This window comes from Ptychodera flava, chromosome 9 (genome assembly GCF_041260155.1).
Source record: "Ptychodera flava strain L36383 chromosome 9, AS_Pfla_20210202, whole genome shotgun sequence".
Classification (NCBI taxonomy): Eukaryota; Metazoa; Hemichordata; class Enteropneusta; family Ptychoderidae; genus Ptychodera; species Ptychodera flava.
Window position 1 is genome coordinate 34,611,903 of NC_091936.1, and position 19,856 is coordinate 34,631,758.

A 19,856-nucleotide genomic window follows, 5' to 3' on the forward strand; every position below is an offset into this window, starting at 1 on the left:
AGTATACAAATACGTAATTAGCTAGAATAAAAATACCTTCTTTGACTGCTGTCATTGTACCACCACTTTATATAGCAAATGTAATTACCTTTAGCAAAGTCCTTCAAGCCATATATACCAAACTGTGAAAGCTCATTAGACATGCAAATTATAAATTAGCTGACATGAAAATGTGAAATGACTTTCAATATTGTTTTCACCTGGTATAATCATCAATGTACACAGCATGTTTTGCCAACTTTGATTAAGTAAATCCCAGTATATATCCCTAATTAGAGAAGATCATTGAAAATGCAAATTAGGAATTGGCTAAAGGAAAAATGCTTAATGACTTTCAATAATGTTGTATCATAGTATCTTTAATGTATATAGCAAGTTTCATCAACTTTGGTCAAGTCAATTTATATATACATGTATATCCCTAATTAGGAAAGTTCATTAAATTTGTAAATTAGGAATTGGCTGAAGAGAAAATGCTAAATGACTTTCAGTAATATTGTATCATAGTATCTTTAATAAATGTAACAAGTTTGGTCAATTTTGATCGTGTCAAATCAGATATATATCCCTAATTAGGAAAGTTAATTAAATATGCAAATTGGCTACTATCTTTCATGTCACCCCTTGATGGTTCCCACTGCTGATATATCTTGGTGTGATCAACATTTGTAGCAAATCTCATCAAATTGTGTGCAGTTGTTTTTAATGTATATCCGTTTTTTCTAAAACCATAATGCAATATATAATGAAACGTGAGCATTTTCAGTTCATATCTGGTTCTTGTTAGGAAATACAGTTTTGATGTACTCTAACAAAAAATCTAAACCTTGTCAAAGTCGGTTGTTCCCCTCTACTACGCATATGCCTATATGGGCCAGGGATGGGGATTGGCAAAAATGAGGTCGTAACAGTCTGAACCACAGCATTCACCCAAGCTCGTTCTACATAAAAATAAAACAAAACAGCCGACAACTATGTTGTGGAAAGAAGACAAGTTTATTCGTTTGACTCTTTTTCTCAAGCAGATATTTCATCCACTGGAGTCACATGAATACATCAAAACCAAGTACAACATCGACAATGGTGCTGTAGTAAGATGGTCGAGCTATTTGTAGTCTAATTATCTGACACCTCATTCGTCGGCAGGGGTTTCATCAGCAGGTGCCTCCTCACCTGGTGCATCTGCAGCAGGTGCTTCGGAGACAGGGGCGCCCTCAACTTCAGGTTGATCTGCTTCTTGAACAGGCTCCTCATCTGGTTGAGCTTCCTGCATAGGGGCGCCTTCGTCTCCCACCGCGTCGCGATCGGCTTCATCGAGTGCCGGATCATCAGGAGTTCCCTGGCAGAAAGTGAGCATGGAGGCCAAAGCACCCTTCTTTTCGTCTCCGTCGCCTCCTCCTTCAGGGAAGGTGCTGTACGACTCGGAATCACCCTGCAGAAGCCCAGCCTGATCTGCCTTTCGGTTTCTTCTCATAGCAACCACCACAACAATAACTATTAGAGCGATGCACACTACCAACGCAATCCCGGCAAATATAAGCCACCTGTTGAATGATTTATATTCAATGAACATCTTTGTTATTAATTAGGGCAGAAGAAAGTTGTCACATTCTAAACTTAGGTATCAAATTAAACAGTAAAATGTTCATCATCTAAAATATTGGTTTTATTCCGTTTTGTTTTGTTTTCGAAAATGAGATTACATCTTAGCATTATCTCTCCTGGACCAGAAAATATAAAAAAATATGTCCTTCAGACGTATTTGGTTTCTCATGTGTTACGTCGCTTCATGTTTGGTTGACTGTGAGAGTACAACATTTGTACCAAGTTTACTGTATTTTGCGTTTTGTTTGCAAGCATTACAAGTTACATTACGTATTTATTACGATTAAAAGTCTGGCCTCGTCAATGATGAAATTTTATTGGAAGGCACTGGAAGTTTAGGCCGATAAAGAAATGGTATACCGTAATCCCTTGGCTATCAGGGTTCATATTGACCTTTTTTAGAGAATGTAGTGGCTTCTTTTTTCGGCAATCGATACATAAGAATAAAAGTGTGCGAAGAATGCATTCAACTGTATTGAGCTCAACTCACGACTTTTCAAAGGTCGCATCTGCACCGGTGGTTTCTCCGGGCTCTTGGCCTTGTACTTCTTCTACAGATCCAAGTGCTGCTGTTGCTTCGACTGCATCACCGCCCTGTCCCTCATCAACTTCGTCACCGCCCTGTCCCTCATCGATTTCATCACCGGCCTGTCCCTTATCAACTTCATCACCGCCTTGTCCCTCATCAACTTCATCGTCGCCCTCCCATCGACTTTTTTTTCTTCTTCTACTTCATCCCCTGTGATAATCTCCTCATCAACCTCATCCACTTGGTCTGTAATGTCAACCTGGTCCTCATCAGTTTCTCCATCTTCCCCCATCTCTTCATTTTCTTCCTCCACATTCACCTCATCTTCACCTTCCTCTGTAACCTCCTCATTACCAGTTCCCTCTTTTTCCTCTCCATGACCCTCCTCCTCTACTTCTCGTCCTCCCTCCATTTCGCCCTCCTTTTCATTCCCAACCTCCTCGTTCAATTCATCCCCTCTCTCTTCTCCCTCGTTTTCTTCACCTTCTTCTCCCTGCCCCTCAACGTCCCCTTCATCGTCACCTGGTTCATCATTTCTCTCCGTCTTACCCTCATCATCTTCTGTCGTCTGACCCTCTGCCTCCTGCTGTTCATCTTGCATGCCATCTTGATCGTTCCCTGCATCATCTTCACCACCTTCATCAGTGACAATGTCGCCCTCATCGTCACCTGGAGTGAAAGTGTCGGTGATAAGGTCGTTGATCTCGCCGGCAGCCTTCTCTTCGCCAACTTCTGTGTCTCTGCGGACTATGTTGACTTCAAGATTAAGACCACAACATATATTTTCAGCACAGCAGTATTCATTTTGGCCACACCTGTGAATGAGGTTTACACAAGACAAAATTATCATTCATGGTTTTGCTGATTTGACACGATTTTGAACGTGGTACAGAGTGCTTTCCACGAGTAAAACTGGCATAGGCAACAAAATCGCGAAAATCTGGTTTAAGGCAAAGCAGAAAATTGACCCAGTGCGTGTATTTCCCGATTTGATGGCACGCAAGAGTTGAGGAACAAGCAAAACCAAGATCCATAATGAGTATTAAAGGGACCGTCCCACTGCACTTAAGTAATATAACAACTGATTAACATGTGCGAGTATGGCACATCTGGTGGCTTCGCAACCAAACATATGTTACAGATCTCCTTCCTATCTGCCACACTGTCCGACCATTTGTGGTGTAGTCAGACATTGCAATATGGACTTATCAAGTTGACATTGAATGTACAGCTAATGCTAATTCAATCTCCACAGTTAGGATAGTGGTACGTGTTTGCGTCTGTGTCATCTACTGGAGAGAGAGAGAGAGAGAGAGAGAGAGAGAGAGAGAGAGAGAGAGAGAGAGAGAGAGAGAGAGAGAGAGAGAGAGAGAGAGAGAGAGAGAGAATGTGTGTGTGTGTGTGTTTGGGTGGGGTTGAGGCTGATGGTTTGACGTGTTAGTAAAGTTCTCTAGCTCTGTAGTGAATGAAAACTATGATGGAGTCCATAGCCTTCAGCATAGGTTGATTATCAAAATCATCCAACTATAATAGCTGTGATTATGTTATTTGACCTATTGCTGTAAAGTATCAATTTTCAATGGAGCTTTACTCCCCAAATATTTATCAAAGATTTGATAGTATAGTGATATAGTGTCTCGTAATTCCATCATTTTATCGCATTGATGATAACTTTTTCTGCCTAAATGTTTTAAATTTGTAAAATGTACGGCGTAAAAATTCAACTGTTGCTCTTATAAAGTGAGTCTTTGGATTGTGCATGACAAAAATTAATTAACCTGCTCATCTCACGTTAATGTCTCTATACGTCTGTATATCGTTTCGTCATAATTGAGTAGAACGCGACAGAAATCCTTGAGTACTTACGCTATTTCTGTACAACTGTTGGGACAGCAGCTATCGCCACAGCGATGCTCGTTCGTTTTGCACCTGTCAGGAGAAATAGCATTGATTAATTCCTTGAGATCAGCGGTTACGCAGACAAAAATAAGAATAAAACACTTGGAATATTTCGCTCTCAGAGTCCTCCATCTTAATTTTTTCAAGTCTGTCAAACTCACATTAAAAGGGCTGGGATAATATGACACTGCAATACCGGTAGAAACTGGAGCAGAAGAGCATGTATGTTAAGTCATGGGTGAGAAGCTTTTAACATTTCAAAGTACGAACTATGAACTACTTTTGCAAATCAAAATCTGTAAATTGCAAGTTCTTGAAGAAAATGATATCACCGTAAGTAATGTATGTGTCGTTCGCAAAGTAAGCTGTATTCTACGTGTCCTATATATTTGGCAAAATTTGGGCACTGAAAAAAGACCATTATTTGATGCTGTGACACAACCCATGGTCATTGTAAACGTGTAGAACACAGCTAACAGCTGACGGCTGGATACTGTGGCGTTACTAATGAAGACATTTTTGTGAGTTCCAGATGTTATTGCAGTGCATTTTATATTTAGATATTATATGCCTACTTCGTTACGTATGGCCTGTTTTTGCTGTGAATATGCATAAAAGCGATCGCCTGCTGAAGATTGTCAGTACAATTGCATAAACGCTGCAATTTCTTAAATACATTTATTCTTCGATAAAAAAGTATTTTACTGTGTACATCCGTGAGATTTTCTCGTCTTTTCCCTAAAAGCATGGGATTTTTATTGCGTTCAGTTTGCCTACGATACTAATCATGCCCTTGTTTTTATTCACAAAATTAATGAATTCTCCAATTGAACAAGTACACAAGTACAACGACATTACATAAAAATATTCAATAGTAAGCATCGTGACTTCAACAAGTAGAGCCTCGATACGGTATAGGTGTTACCAGTGAAAAATGTGTATGAAAAGGATTTCAATAACTCTCCCAGTATTTTTTCTCAGCAAAACCTTGAGGTAACTGAGACTCACGGAAGAGATAACAACAAGCAGACAGATTAAGATAAGTACTTACTTTGAAATGGATGCGGCGCTTACCTGAAATAGATTTAAGATATGCAATGAATTGACATAGATGAATTTCACTCGTATATTTTTTCGATTTTTTTTTTTTTGAGAATTACAGCGTAACAAGGATTCACCGTGGTTGGCAAAATCACAAATTCAACAGCACGTTTCATGCATGCTTTCGCACATCGTAACCACTCGTATGAGAAACATCATTAAACCTATCATATTCAGCCCGCATGTCTAGCCTCATGATTTTTATTTAAATTGTTAATTAAAAAATTACTTCAGTCTGTGACCCAAGCACGTTCTGAAATGAAAGTAATCAATTCTTTTGGTGGTGCGGAAGAAGATGAAAGATGCCCAGTGTAAGTATGGTATTTTATTGGAACTTCCAAATGGTTATGAAACGCTTTCTTTACGCTGATCAAAAATGTGACCTTCAAAGAAAACAATTTTCCATAAATAAACAAATAAGCCGAGGTATTGATAAGGTATCAATTTCAATCGGGAATATCTGAGAGCTATCGACAACACATCAGAGAGAACGATAAAAGAACAAAAATGTTGTACAGGAAATACTATTTGTACTTACCTCCGGTGCGTGGAGAGTTAGCAGATAGGATAAAACAAACAGCGTTCCAACAATATGGTACGCCATCCCGACTAACTTTTTCTTGGACGTTGAACTTTCATCACCAACTCATGGTGACGCAACGTCATGTGATGAACACGTGATATGTCTGATTGTCAGTCGATGGGTCATTACTTCGTCATAAAGTGTGTTACTATGCAATCATCCAATAACGCTACAATCACACGGACGTGTAAACTCACACGTCATCCAGAAATTTTGATAAATATTAAATACAAATGAACAAAATATCACATGTGTTCAACGGCAGTACATAAAGTTTGACCTTAAAAACCTTCAGAAAGGTATAAAAGGTACAAAACCGCACCGGTGCGAGTACAAAATAGAATAAAATTACAATACCGGGAAAAAGGCAGATAAAAACACTAGGTGTGGAGGATTTAAAGCAATTAATTAATTAATCCTCAACACCTGGTATATGTATCTGCCATTTTTTTCAGGTATCGTAATTTTATTCTACAGAAAGTTTGATTTCCTCTGTACACGGTTTTACATTTATTTTGTTGTTGTTCGTGGCACCTTACACGTAGCCGACAGGAAAACATATGATAATTGTTCACAGATTTATTAACCTTTACGTCAACTCTAATTTCCTATACGCACGTGTTGATGTAACCCTAAATGAAGATGTTCAGACCTGATTTAGAATACAACTTACTTTCATGTACTTGCCTATACCGACAACTGAAGCAGGACACCTTCCATGGCCACTCACGAAAAATTGGGTCTGACAATGTGTTCGCAAACAATAGGTATGGAGTTTGGAGGAATTTAAAGAAACAGCAGCTGTAACTTTTGCCGATATTTTCATTATTTTTATTTTAACTTCTCGCTTGCAATTTCTTGTTCTACTCTCAAAAGCATGTTGAAAAATTACTTATTGAGCTTTCTTCAACACAGCATCTATACGTGTAACGTGACATTTGCGTTGCAGTCCGGACCAGAATCTAGTTGTCATCAATAATAATGCAGTCTTCACCATAGACCTCATTAGGGTCTATGCGACAACTAGTGATAGGAACAGAATAACCTCTGACCTCCAACTTCTTGACAGCTCAATACATCCTCTAAATGCTTGGACAGTAATTTTATTATGAGCAATAGAATTTTAGTCGGTTTAATACAATTGTAAACAATAGCAGCGCATGCAACAAATTAATAGACGATGTATAAAGGTTGAGTGATGAATGCTGGGATTATTTTTTTATCATCATCATCATCATCATCATCATCATCATCATCATCATCATCATCATCATCATAATCATCATCATCATCATCATTGTCATCCTTATTATAGTCCTAAAAGAACATCTCTCTCTCTCTCTCTCTCTCTCTCTCTCTCTCTCTCTCTCTCTCTCTCTCTCTCTCTCTCTCTCTCTCTCTCTCTCTCTCTCTCTCAATTCCTTTGTGTCATTACATAAAACCTCCCCGACATTACAATATATCGTATACGAACATTAGTCGGACATTATAAAACATTTTGTTACATGACAAATTATTCCAAACTTAAATAGGACGCGAATGATAAAAAAATATGTGTTCCAGTAACTGATTAACTATGCACTGCTTTTCTTCAGATCTCCGTCTTCCAGCTTTTATACGCAAAATAAATACTGATATTGTGTTACTCACACATAGTCGCGTACTTTATGTATGTTATAATTTACAAGAAATGTTGGGAGATATGCTAGCGATTTGTGGCCATCAAATTTGTAGTACATCATACCCCGTTTGCAACAACAGGGGAAATATTGTTTCCAGTCATGAATCTCTCGATTGAATTTCCGGATGTATTTCCCCAAATTACGCTTCAAACTCACTACAGTAATTTCCGGCTATCGGGGGCGGCACAGCATATAATAATAGGCTTTGTTCACATGGTTTACAGTTACATTGAACACATGATTGTTGACAACAGTCCACTGTCGAATTATGGTCCCGTCAAATTTAGACTCGTTCCTTGCCCGATGGAACGCTTCTCTTCGCTGCGATAAGGACCCATCTGCATGGGACGGCAGCGCGGCGAATAGGATCGCCCCAATTGGGCAAGGAACGAGTCCACATCTAGCGCATTCTGTAGAGTCTGTAGGGTAACCGATACAAGTTTACATCAAACTCTGGCAAGGCAGGCGTTGTTTGGCTGGGCAACATTTGATTTGAATCGTTGGATAGCCTGAAGGGTATTATAATATACACGTGAGACTTAACGTTTACCCAACTTTTCCTCAGAAAACTAATTGGAACTAATTTGGGATAATTGGATGCTGAAGTAATGTCGGTTTAATCTGCAAATGTAAGCTCATCTGCTTTCCTTTTCAAGTTATACACTTGTTTTATGAGTAATTTGTAATATTGCAACATTTAGCTATAAGGCAGCTAACACTTTTGAGAAATTTAAAAAATATGAAAATCCAATTATCCCAAATTAGTTCCAATCGCGTTCGTTGACTTTCAACCATGCCCTTTCGATATCAAGAAAATAGGGGGTTACGTTTCGAAAGTTACCGACACTCAAAATTCCAAACGGCCGTCTTATGTTAACGCTATCGGAAAAATAAGGTTTCGATTTTTCCGATTTTCACAAAAAATAAGTCCATAAAATTCTATTTACTCCCCGAGCTTGAAAATGAGGGCCCAAAAGTGGAAGAATAAAAATGTATTTTAAACGTTTAATGCGATTGTCTGTCTCGGGGGCGCTCTCTAACCCAATTCTACAATATTCAGAGATAATGCTCCATGGCATGTTAATCGGTATAGATGAACAAAGATACACTGTCTCGCCCATAAATCGACAAGTAGAAAACCAAGACTTTAAACGCGATGTTAACTTTTTACGGATGTAGAAGAAAAACTGTTCATCGAGTAACACTGTTTACAGACTGTATTGATGGCTTTTGTACCGTAAATATGAAATTATTGCAATAATTTACTCCGGCAATAAACTTCATTATCTATTGTCTTCGTCCGCAAATCCAAAAAATGTCCCGAAAAAAAATGACAGTTCCAGGAGACAAGGACAGAGTTATTCATTTTGCAATAATTTGATCGAATCCATTTTACTCTCTTGAGAAACAATATATTTGTTGAAAACTCGAATTTCACCAATTTGAACGGAATTTTTACAGTTAGCAACGCGACTTGCTAGAAGCAGGATGGTTTTTGACCCATCGGAAAGTAACTTCTATCAATTGCGTTGTAAATTCTATCGATAACTGTATAATTTTGTTATTTTTATATGTTATTTTATTAAAATATTACTACACATGTGCATAGCTTGTCATGTCGAAGCAGCTTAGAGATTTAATAGACATTAAGTTTCGAACATAGTTGAACTGTGAGGGCGTACCATCAGTTACAAGTATTTTAAAAGAATTTGAACCACTGTCAACTCTCTCTCTCTCTCTCTCTCTCTCTCTCTCTCTCTCTCTCTCTCTCTCTCTCTCTCTCTCTCGTAATTTCTCGTACTACTGTCTCTGATTATACTACGGTCGTAGGTGGTTAAATTCAATAAATAATATTTGTTTTGATGTCGATACGTTTGAAACCAACTCAAAGCATAATATCAAATTGAGCGACTTTGTTACATTGAATAAATGATAAGCCTATGTGTTTGTTTTCCCAGTTTTTGCTGTCCAATAACAGCCATCGAGAGTGTTCAGAGTGTCACCACGGTGTCAGATACAATACAGAAAGTTAAAGATTTATCACGAAACCTTAGGTACGTATATATACTTACGATGAAAACCAATGAAGTATTCATTTTCTCGCATTCTTCTTTTTGAAATCTACATTTGCGTGAAGATATCGAAACTCTGAGATCTTTTTGATGTTTTTCATGCAGTATCCAAGGAAATATTGCGAGTTTATATATTGCGATACTATGTAACTACCAACATAGTTCTTGTTGTATAGTACCATAGTTAATTACACTTATGTAAATTCTAAAACACCTGTAAGGTATATTTCACTACCGTTGATTCTGTGATTGTCACATGACCCTATAGCTATCTCTTTTTTAAGCTTCATGTTGTAACAGGACACCACCATTTAGTCCTCGGACGTGTATTTCAAGTGTATCGTAGAATGAACGGATAATTATGCTTTTGTTATTGTTACTGTTATCTGGTTGCGGAAGCCTCCTTAGTGCTTTCACATGGCAGAAAATTATTTTGCATGATTTTTCCATACCTGGTTTCAAGAAACAATTGTTTCTTGGCAGTTCGCATGCGACAGCTGGAGTACGCGTCTTTTATTGGTGCGAGCACAGGGACTGAGGGAGTATCAGTGCGTGTGTGCATCTCAGTGTGTGCCTATATATTTTAGCCACCCCCTCACTACCTCACTGGTTAGCAGATGATAAGGTAAAAGGCACGTCTTTTATCTTTGTGAACTGTTAGCGAGTTGTTCTGTCAGGGCGATAGATAGACTGAAAGATCCGTCGCTCGAGGGCGACGGATCTTTCAGTCTATTGGTAGACTGTTTTCATTGAAATACAACATAGGGCTGGGTGATATGAGGGCATAGCTATAATAGGCATTCACTCTCTTCAAGCTCCTGTTAGGCCTACAGTACACTCTCTGTGTGGAGAGACCATGGTTACAGCATATAGTGTACGCCTCTTCAGGGTCTATGGTTACAGAAATATTTATATATAATTGTTCATAATATTTAACATATCGATGTATTGTTCGCCGTGGATAAAGGCCAAGGATGAGAATTTAGTGAAACAATAAAACGGTAATATTTGGTCTCCGAAACTTCGGTGTCTTGACGTGACGGGGAGATTGGGACTTTAGGTCAAGTAGTATTGTAATCTTTCGGCTTTTATAAAGTACAAAATGTCAAAGAATATTTTAAGTCTGAAGCTTAGATCTCTTTTACGGACATTAGATGTGATTTTCGGCACTTTCATTATGCATTAAGATGTCGCAGACATCCTCGCTACCACGAGGCTGACGTTTCGGGTGACTCCTAGCGCAGACGGACCACAATGTTAGGCTACCGCCGAGTACTTAGTCCACTACTGTGCGGTATTATGTATCGTTGTTACAGAGTTTAGCTAGAGCTTTATGAAGCTTTATAAAGCCAAACTACAATAGCCGAAATCTAAATCCAATCTTCTAAACTTTCTAATAATATAGTTCCTTTAGAACGTTCCCTGACAATTTTTCACGGCTATATCAATTGGCCAAAGTAATTAAATTCTTTGATTTGCGCCCAATCTAAATGGGAAAAGGTACGCATCTAAGCGGCTGAAAAACACACGCAAGAAAATGAACTAAATGTAATTTGATTGCAACAAATAAAAGATTGTAACAATATTTTACTTCAGAAAAGCTAAGCGGTCATGTCCTAAAATTTCCTATTCAAATACACTGTGTGTGTTTTTCATGAAAACCTTAAAAAACTAAGCGGGTGGGGACGCAAAACAAAGAATTTAATTACTTAGGCCTAATCGATATGTACAACATCTAAATATCTTTCTCAGCTTTCTAAATTGGCTTGTTAAGAACGATCCCCCTCCCGGCGACAATTTTTCCTCGGCTATATCAGATTTATCCGATATTTAGCACGATGTAATTATCTACTTTCTAAATTAGCTTGGTAAAATCCTCCTGGGAAGAAAGAAACGATTCTCTTTTGTCGGCAAAAATAAAAGGATTTTGTTTTATGTACTGTAAGTGCCAGGTTCGCGATGGTTATAGTTATCAAGGGTTTTATATGTTCATGTTTCCTCGATGATGATGTCATCTGTCTTATCGTTTACAGGTGTACTATTGAAGAATGAAACATCTATGATCAACACAATTATCAAATTAACTGACGTTACCAAAAACAAAATCTACACGATTAACTAAAAAAAGAACAAGAACAATTGCTAAATTTAACGTGGAATCTCTGGAAGGAGCGTCTAAACTCGCCAAATCTGATACAGACAAAATGCCAAAAGTTCCCGTGGCGCCAACACCTCAGATCTGCCTGTCCGACCCGACAAAGAACATACAGCAAATTTCGCTGGGATGCTGACGATCATCCCAAACGTGAACAGAGACCGTTGGTAAATTTATGGCAAATGTAAGTGCAAGAAATGTTTCTCCAAAGCTTACCCGGCCCAGTTTATAAAACTAAGTTAATTTGTGACACGCAGACAATTTTAAGTAGATTCTCAAATCACATCGCTGAAAATCGCACGAAGTAATTACTGGTGAAATAAATGGATGTAATGTTAGGCCTACATCCATGAAACAGGGGAGTAAATTTTAAAACCCGAACGATGACATGATAACTGCGATATGAAGTTGAATCAAGAAAATAATATCAAATTTTTCACTAAACAAGTCAATTGTGTCAATGAATTCGTTTGGAACTCAAGAAATAAGGCAAATCCCCCACAGAATGTGACTGGATATTATTTTCTTGGTTCTTCCTTGCTTACAATTGTTATGATATAAAGACCGAGCTAATTATCTAAACGAGCTAATTTCGAAAGTTTTGAACTATATTTAGATCGGACTAATTATCGGATATATCCGATATATCGTTGAAACGATTTGGGACTAGTTTAGAAAGTTTATAACGATGTGACCGAGCTAAATAAGTGTTTATTTGACTGCGATTTATCATTCTCAGCTAGCTTAGCCTCCCATAGGAAACATCAAAAGACACAATTCCGAACCCAACTCTGTTTGTTACTAGGTGTTAGTCTTGCTTAATTTCCAGTGAATTTAATGATCAACTTTCAAATGAATCTGGTGAACAACCTGCTCTCGTTTGTCAAGCATCAACCCAGAACCCGCCGTCAGCCAAGGTCAATTTACAGAGAGTAATAGGTTTGCATAAGGCTATACCCATTCTATTATTTTTTATCAAATGGCACCGCTCCATTTTCCCAGTACCTTGGGCGATGTGAGTTTGCCTGATCGCACCATGTCCTTTCATAAAGAGTGACCGTTAAGCTTTTTGGGTGTCATATAATGTTGGTCTGAAAGACTGACTTCGCTAATTCGAGTTAGCTTAGGGACCGTCTCAGATTGTTGCAGAAATTCAAAACGCGAAATTCATTCGTTTAGGGGGGGAGGGGGTTTGACCTTCATTCAATTACAACCCTTTTCAGAATTAGAGCGCGAAGCCACTGCAGTGAACTGCAATAAAACTGCTTACACTAATTAGTTTCAGCTGTAGCCGTGGCCACTTTGGTGTTTAACAAAGCTAGTTGATAAAGACCAAAAAGTCTGCTTGTACAAAGGCAAAACTAGCTCTGTCTGAGGCTCGAGTTGTAAATGAGAGTTTACGATTGGCACCCTATGTTCAAGATTAAGATACAATGTAACATTACCATGCACTGGTCCATGTACAAATCTTTTTTATTTCAACTTTCCCAGACAAACTGTCTGCATGGGACATACAATGTTGTCGACTTTGCCAGCTGGCTACAGCTGAAACTAATTAGTGTGAGCAGTTTTATTGCAGTTCACTGCAGTGGATTCGCGCTCTAATTCTGAAAAGGGTTGTAGTGAACTTCACTTTCGCACTTTTATTTTGTGATCACAAATTTCCGTGTGTAAAGAAAAAAGTGCACACTCGTGCCAACAACTTTGTAACTGTTTCCATCTTGTTCGTTCCCCAAACACAATTTACCGATAGTAACATTGTATCCTAACCTTTCATTCATCAAATTATTCAAAGACAAAACGTATCATTTTTTAAAAATGTGCTATTTATAAGCGTCTGCTCTAACCACTAGATGTCTTTATTCTCACTTGTTATGCACCTGTTCATAGGCGTTTTAATATGATTGAACACGCCTGGACCCCCATGCCATGTCGAACTTTCTCGCCGGAGTGACTCTAGCTATATGTCTACCTGGTGAGGAAAAAACCACCGTGTAAACAGACTGATATAACCGAAGCCAAAATTCGCTGTAAGGAATCAAAGCAAGTGTCTGCGACAACGCAATCAAACAGTCAATGCATACTGCAACGGCCAGAACTGGACGGGTTTCCTATAACAAGTGAGGGATATCCGTATATGGGTAAATCGCCTGAACCGTATGACGATTACTCGGATGTTACTGCATTTGCAAGTGCTGGCATTAAGGCATTGCAGACCAAGCCTCGGTTTGTTTAATGTTGTAATGTGGCAAGGGGAATACTTCTTTAGTAGCTATAGCAAAATGCAACATTGTACTCTCAGGTAGACATGAACATTTCGCACTTTTGAAGTTTCGTTTAGGGGGAGGGGGGAGGGGGTTTTGATCTAAACGAAGAAATTTCGTTTCTTTAACTTCTGCGACAATCTGAGACGGTCCCTTAGGGTTGGCGGAGACGTGTACACGACCGTATCTTTGAGGGTAACTATAGGCCTAATAATATGCTTAATATTCGCCCTTACAATACAAAGTGTGTTTTGTCTGAAACTGATGATCTGTCCCAAGTTTCTATAAACTTGACAAATTTTCAGATTAGTCTTCACACCTATGTACTTTTTTCGTGCCGTCCTTGACGTCTATGTTGGCTTTACCCGAGTCTGTCCTTGTTCCCCTGTGGTCTGTCGGCATACTGACAGGGTGGAAATGAGACGATGCTGAAATAATACGATAAACCTAGGTCAAGATTCGTAATACAATAATACAAGACAGCACAAAACGGACAGTAAATAACCGGTACACAAACAAAAGTCAAATTCGTGAAAGGAAGATATATGGACCTCTGGCCAAAAGACCAAGAACTGAAGAAGTGATTTCAAGTGTTTCAAAAATAGTAAGCGCATCCTGCCCCACATGTGGCACCCCACCATATATCAATCTGTAAGTCAGATAGGTAGTGGTCACTAACTAAGGGAGCCGTCATTATTTATGGCCTAGGGGTCGGAGGAATCTGAGGGGGGGTCACTCAAAAAATCGAAAGCTACAAGGGGGGTTGCTCAAAAGTGGAGAACAAGAAAGGGGGGGGGGCTACTCAATTTTGTTGACATGTATTGAAGCATTTAGTGGAGTTACGAATTAATACAACAATAATAGTAAAGATATGTATATTCATACCCGGTATTTGTGTACACACACATACACACACACACACACACACACACACACACAATATATATATATATATATATATATATATATATATATATATATATATATATATATAAATCATAATACAGGTGGTTTCAAGTAGAAACTAAAATCTCATTACACTATGTGTTTCACGTTATTGTGATCTTCAGACGAGAATGATCAGCTATTCGACGTGGCAAGCCTTATGTTAGAGGCTAGTACTGAGTACATTTTTCAGTATTTCCTGATTAAAGATTGATATACTTGCCTGATCATTAATGAGAAACGTCTGCTTTTTATATTCTACGTTGTATAGGTTACCGATAGGGGAAAATGTGTAAAGCAAGCTTATTCTGATGCTATAAAGTTTAAAACCAGTTGAATGCCTTGACAACAAACCCATCTTTTATTGCAGGAAAATAATAATAAATAATAAATGTGAATAAATGTATGTCTGTCGCTATTTTTTTGGTTTCAAAAAATATAGTTGAATTCAGTGAACTGAAATATAAGTTTTGGAATACTGTCTCAGATTTATTTTCCTTTGAGTTTTTTATACGAAAAATATACTCCCCAAGTGCCACCAAATAACACCATTTTAATCTCTATTTTTCAAAAGCTCCAATGGCAGGAGGGGGGAACACCCCCCTCCTGACCTCCCCCCGCGACCGCTTATGCGGTACGTCTCTTGCACCACATCTTCCCCCTCTTGAAAAAAATCCTACAGAATAACTGCATGTCACCAGAGCACTGGATACAGACCTGTACATCAGCCCCTGCCACAGCAATTGGAACCTCCTTCCGACAAAGACCTATACCACAGGGTTTAATTAGGGTCTGTACAGGGCCTGTCGCAGCAGCAATCCATTTTACTGTATAGATATTTAACTTTCCCAATTTTTTTTGGGGGGGAGGGGGGGGTCACTCAAATTTTCTGTAGCAGAGAGGGGGGGTTACTCAAACACGTCATGGTTGGCAGGGGGGGGGGTTACTCGAAATTTTGGAGTTTCGAAAGCAATTCCTCCGACCCCCCAGGCCGTAAATAATGACGGCTCCCTAAGGCCCAATCTCACTGATGCCATCAGAGATCATTTGTCGAAGAGAGATATTGTATTTATCCACCAGCTTGCGATACCTGCCAAAAAAAGCGTTTAAATGTAGAGACAAGGCTTTCTGGTGTGAGAGATGGCCATGTCTCTCTACAAACTGCATGCTCTTGCATATCGAATAAGTTGGGAAATGTATACCCTATAAGCTGGTGAGATAGGAATATTACTGATGAGGTGTGGGAAATTGATTATCATAAAGTTGAAATCATCTCCTGGACTAAGGGACTGGTCAGTTTCTTCGGCCTGGGGGGGGGGCGGTGGATTATTTTTTGCCGACGTCAAAAAGTGGCTGACGCCCCCTATTCCAAATTTTGAAAACAGGGTGACCCCCCTATTCCAATTTTGAAAACAGGGTGACCCCCCCCCCCGGCGCGCGACATAGGCAAAAGAAAAGGTGGCCATAAATATATATATATTATATATATATATATATATATATATATATATATATATATATATATATATATATATGTATGTATATGTATGTATATATATATATATTATATTTTACATTTTACATACATTTATATTTTAAATAGTCATTCTATGTTTTAATGAAATTGTTGACATGTCAGTTGTAAGATAGGAATTTCAAAGTGTCAATCTTAAAGTTTGAATACAGTACATTTTGAATGAGCTGTATTTTGAATGAGCTGTGAATGTATTTCACACTTTCTATGCTTAACCAGATGTCCTGAACTGTTGTACAGAAATGGATGTCAATCATTAATATCAAAGAGGAAAAAGCAGTGAATTAAAAATTTTGATGGGAGTTAAGACTTGCCAACCATCCTATTAAATCTCCTGAGGAGCCATAGAGAGCTTTTTTAGCCAAATCTTCTGTATACAGTGTCTGAGAGGACCTTTTCTGGTAACATTGAAACCATAAAAGCACAGCTAATAATGACAAAAACTGCCTTCTTTAACTGTTATTTTGTTCACAACATTTTTCTATCTCTAAAATAAGTCATTGTATCAAATATATATTGTATTTGTGCATGTTGCTTTCTCATACTGAATTCTCATAGAGAGAACAGAAAAGTATCAGGAATTTGTCATCCTTTTCATATGAAATGCAGATTTCATAATGGTACACTTTCACCAAGCAAACATCAAGATATCTCTGATTTATTAAAGTATGGCGCCCGAAGGGCGCGCCGAAAAATATGAAACATCCTGATATCTCTGATATATATGCCTTGTATATTAAAGTCATGCACCTGAAGGGCATGCTGAAAAATGTCTGATATATTAAAGTAATGAACTTGAAGAGCACGCTGAAAAATATTGAACATACAGAGATATCTCTGATGTATGTATGCTTGATATGTTAAAGTTGGGCGTGCTGAAATATATGACTGATTATTAAAGTTACGCGCCCGAAGGGCGCGCCGAAAAATAAAACTGAATGATGAAATTTGTGGCTGACACTAGCATTTTAGGCAATGATGAACCTGTGTCAAAATTCAAAAACACACTGACCCCCCTATTGGGCATTTCAAAAACATGGTGACCCCCCCTATCACCAAAGTCAAAAACAGGGTGAACCCCCCCCCCCATGAATCCACCGCCCCCCCCCCAGGCTGAAAAAACTGACCAGTCCCTAAAATAAAAACTTTTGTCAGTGACTCGAACACGGATACGAATACGAAATTAACTTCAGCTTCGCCGTAACTCAACTATGATGGCGCAATCACTTTTATAAAGAGAATTTTCTCAAAGCTAGAGGGCCTTAGACTATACAACTGGCCAACATGGCCGATATGAGTGACTCAATATGAACTCCGCACGATTAGTGTCAAAAATTGTTTCTGTACAAAACATAAGTGTTCTCTGACGGATGGCCGATACTAAGGTGAGACATATATTTATTGTTTCAAAATATCACCTCGTATTGTTAATTCTTATATGAATGATAGCTCGAGTTTTTTGTGCTTCCGCCTACACGAGTTACTCACAACGAACTGCTTTGAAAACGATCACAAATGTAAACAGAAAATATAAGTATTCGTACAGTTTTTGGAGGTGATGTTCAGGGTATCGGTATCGCTACTTAAAATATTCCTAGTTTTATGCAAAGCACATCACGATAATGAAAAAGTCGTTCGCCGCTACCAAATCCAGTCAAGTACAATTTTGGGGAACGCGATATGGTCATATCCTGCAGGGGTGGACGTGTCGAGGTATTAACGTATGTCTTCCTGCCTCTAAGGAGTCTCGCCACGTTGTTCGTAAACGAGAAGTGGACTGCGTGTCACTTGTTTGATGGACAGGACACGTATACGGCTCTGGTGTGGTTGTAAACATTTCTACGGAGCGTCGTGTCCTTGTGAAAAATTCCACCACATCAGGGGAAAGAGTTGCCTCTTTCATAGTCACCTTGGGAACGCCATTTGCAAACGTTTATGTTTGCCAACTTCTTGCATAGACTGATAGAGTGATAAAATACGATTATGCATGTGTAAAAACAGATCAGATTAACAACTTGTTTGCCTTGGCTGCGTGCAAGATGAAAGTACGCGAAGTCCGAGAGATAGAGTTTGTAATTATCCAAACCGAAATCAACTTGGTACGAACTATGGCTAAAGGGTAGCACGCACCATGGAGGTCATATAGCTCTGCATGGCAGGGCTGTGTGTTACCGGCGTTATACGGCGGTAACACAACCCTGCCATGCAGAGCTAGGAGGTCATACAGCATGTAGCAGCTCCATGATAGCTGGGACTTTAGTAGAAGTTGGCGGGCAAAGCAACAAATAAACAAACAAACATCCCATGATGATATAATTGTTAATTGGTGATATAGCAGCCATATGGCACAAGATACATGTCATCATGTACAGAAACGCGGCTGCATTGTATTTTCAAATGGGGAGGTAATTTTGTTACGCAAAGTTGCTCACTTTATTGATTTAGTCTTCAAGAGAAATTACCATCAGTGATGAGCGTCACAACCCCCTTGAACCCAAAATTTCTGTTGCATCTTTTGTAGTTGAACTCAGAGAGTGTGCATTGGCATTCTGCAGGTGCTATGTTAACATCTTCACACTCATTTTCATCCTAGCAGTATAATATAGGTAATAAATCATACACAAGATATAAGTAATGTGGAAACAGCTGATAAATCTTGAGTGAACGCGAATTTTGAAATTGTCAAATAATTTGAAATTTGCATTCATCCATCTATTCAAATGAAGACCACAGTTGCCTTCTTTACAGATTTCCAAACTCTTTGAGTCAATAATTTCTTGGAATGTCCTTGAGTCAGCCCATAGACTGTTTCTCAAGGGTCTATGGTCAGCCTTACCCTAATCATGGATGTAAAAAAAAAATTATTTACATCCATGCCCTAATACATGTAAATGCTAACGTTTTCTTAGGTCAAAGAGTTCACTGCTTTGTCAGTTGTTCATCAAAGTGACTTGAAGGGCACAATACCAATTGCTACATGTATTACTATATAGAGCATCATGGTCAGTATGTGTACACCCTAAAAATACAAAAAATTGTGCCTGTGAGCATAGACCCTCCAGAAATGCTTTGGAAAATGTGCTTGGTTTAGTACGTTTTGAGGTTTGCTCTTCAGCTCAGAAATCTGCTGTTATTGGAACTGAAAGGCATTTCACTTTTGATTAATGGACGGCATAGTTTATTTTTTTTAATGGCATGCCAGGGAATATTTCTTGGTGAAGGGCTGGCTTCTTAAAATAGTATAAACTCTAAAGTAACAGCCAGGGTTCAGGAAAAGCTTTACAACAGTGATATCACCAACCTATAATTGTGGAGTGAAAAAAAGGAATATCTTAAATCAAAAAATTCAACTGTAGAGTATGTGTTCTGTTGTAAGAAGGTATGCCCTTTATATCATTATTGACCAGAGCGTCACAATTGAAGCCACACCAATGTTGCTGTGGTAATTGATGAAGCCATACATTGTCCACTTTCATCAAAGAAACAA

The 19,856-nt window shown here is 38.5% G+C and overlaps 2 protein-coding genes across 2 annotated transcripts in view; one reads left to right on the forward strand and one right to left on the reverse strand.

Moving 5' to 3' along the window:
- Positions 1 to 1,378: 1,378 nt before the first annotated feature.
- On the reverse strand, positions 1,379 to 5,804 carry LOC139140804 (uncharacterized). The gene is made up of 5 exons (XM_070710221.1): positions 5,673 to 5,804; positions 5,085 to 5,107; positions 4,001 to 4,063; positions 2,096 to 2,949; positions 1,379 to 1,544 (listed from the first exon to the last, which is right to left on the reverse strand). Exons 1-4 carry the CDS (start codon positions 5,736 to 5,738, stop codon positions 2,157 to 2,159), a joined length of 945 nt encoding a protein of 314 aa, XP_070566322.1. The 5' UTR covers positions 5,739 to 5,804; the 3' UTR covers positions 1,379 to 1,544; positions 2,096 to 2,156.
- An 11,796-nt stretch (positions 5,805 to 17,600) lies between these two features.
- LOC139140805 (polypeptide N-acetylgalactosaminyltransferase 1-like) overlaps positions 17,601 to 19,856 on the forward strand; it is a 31,229-nt gene continuing 28,973 nt past the window's right edge. The window contains exon 1 of the mRNA XM_070710222.1: positions 17,601 to 17,754. The gene's annotated coding sequence lies outside the window, so the exon portion shown is untranslated. The remainder of the gene's footprint in view (positions 17,755 to 19,856) is intronic.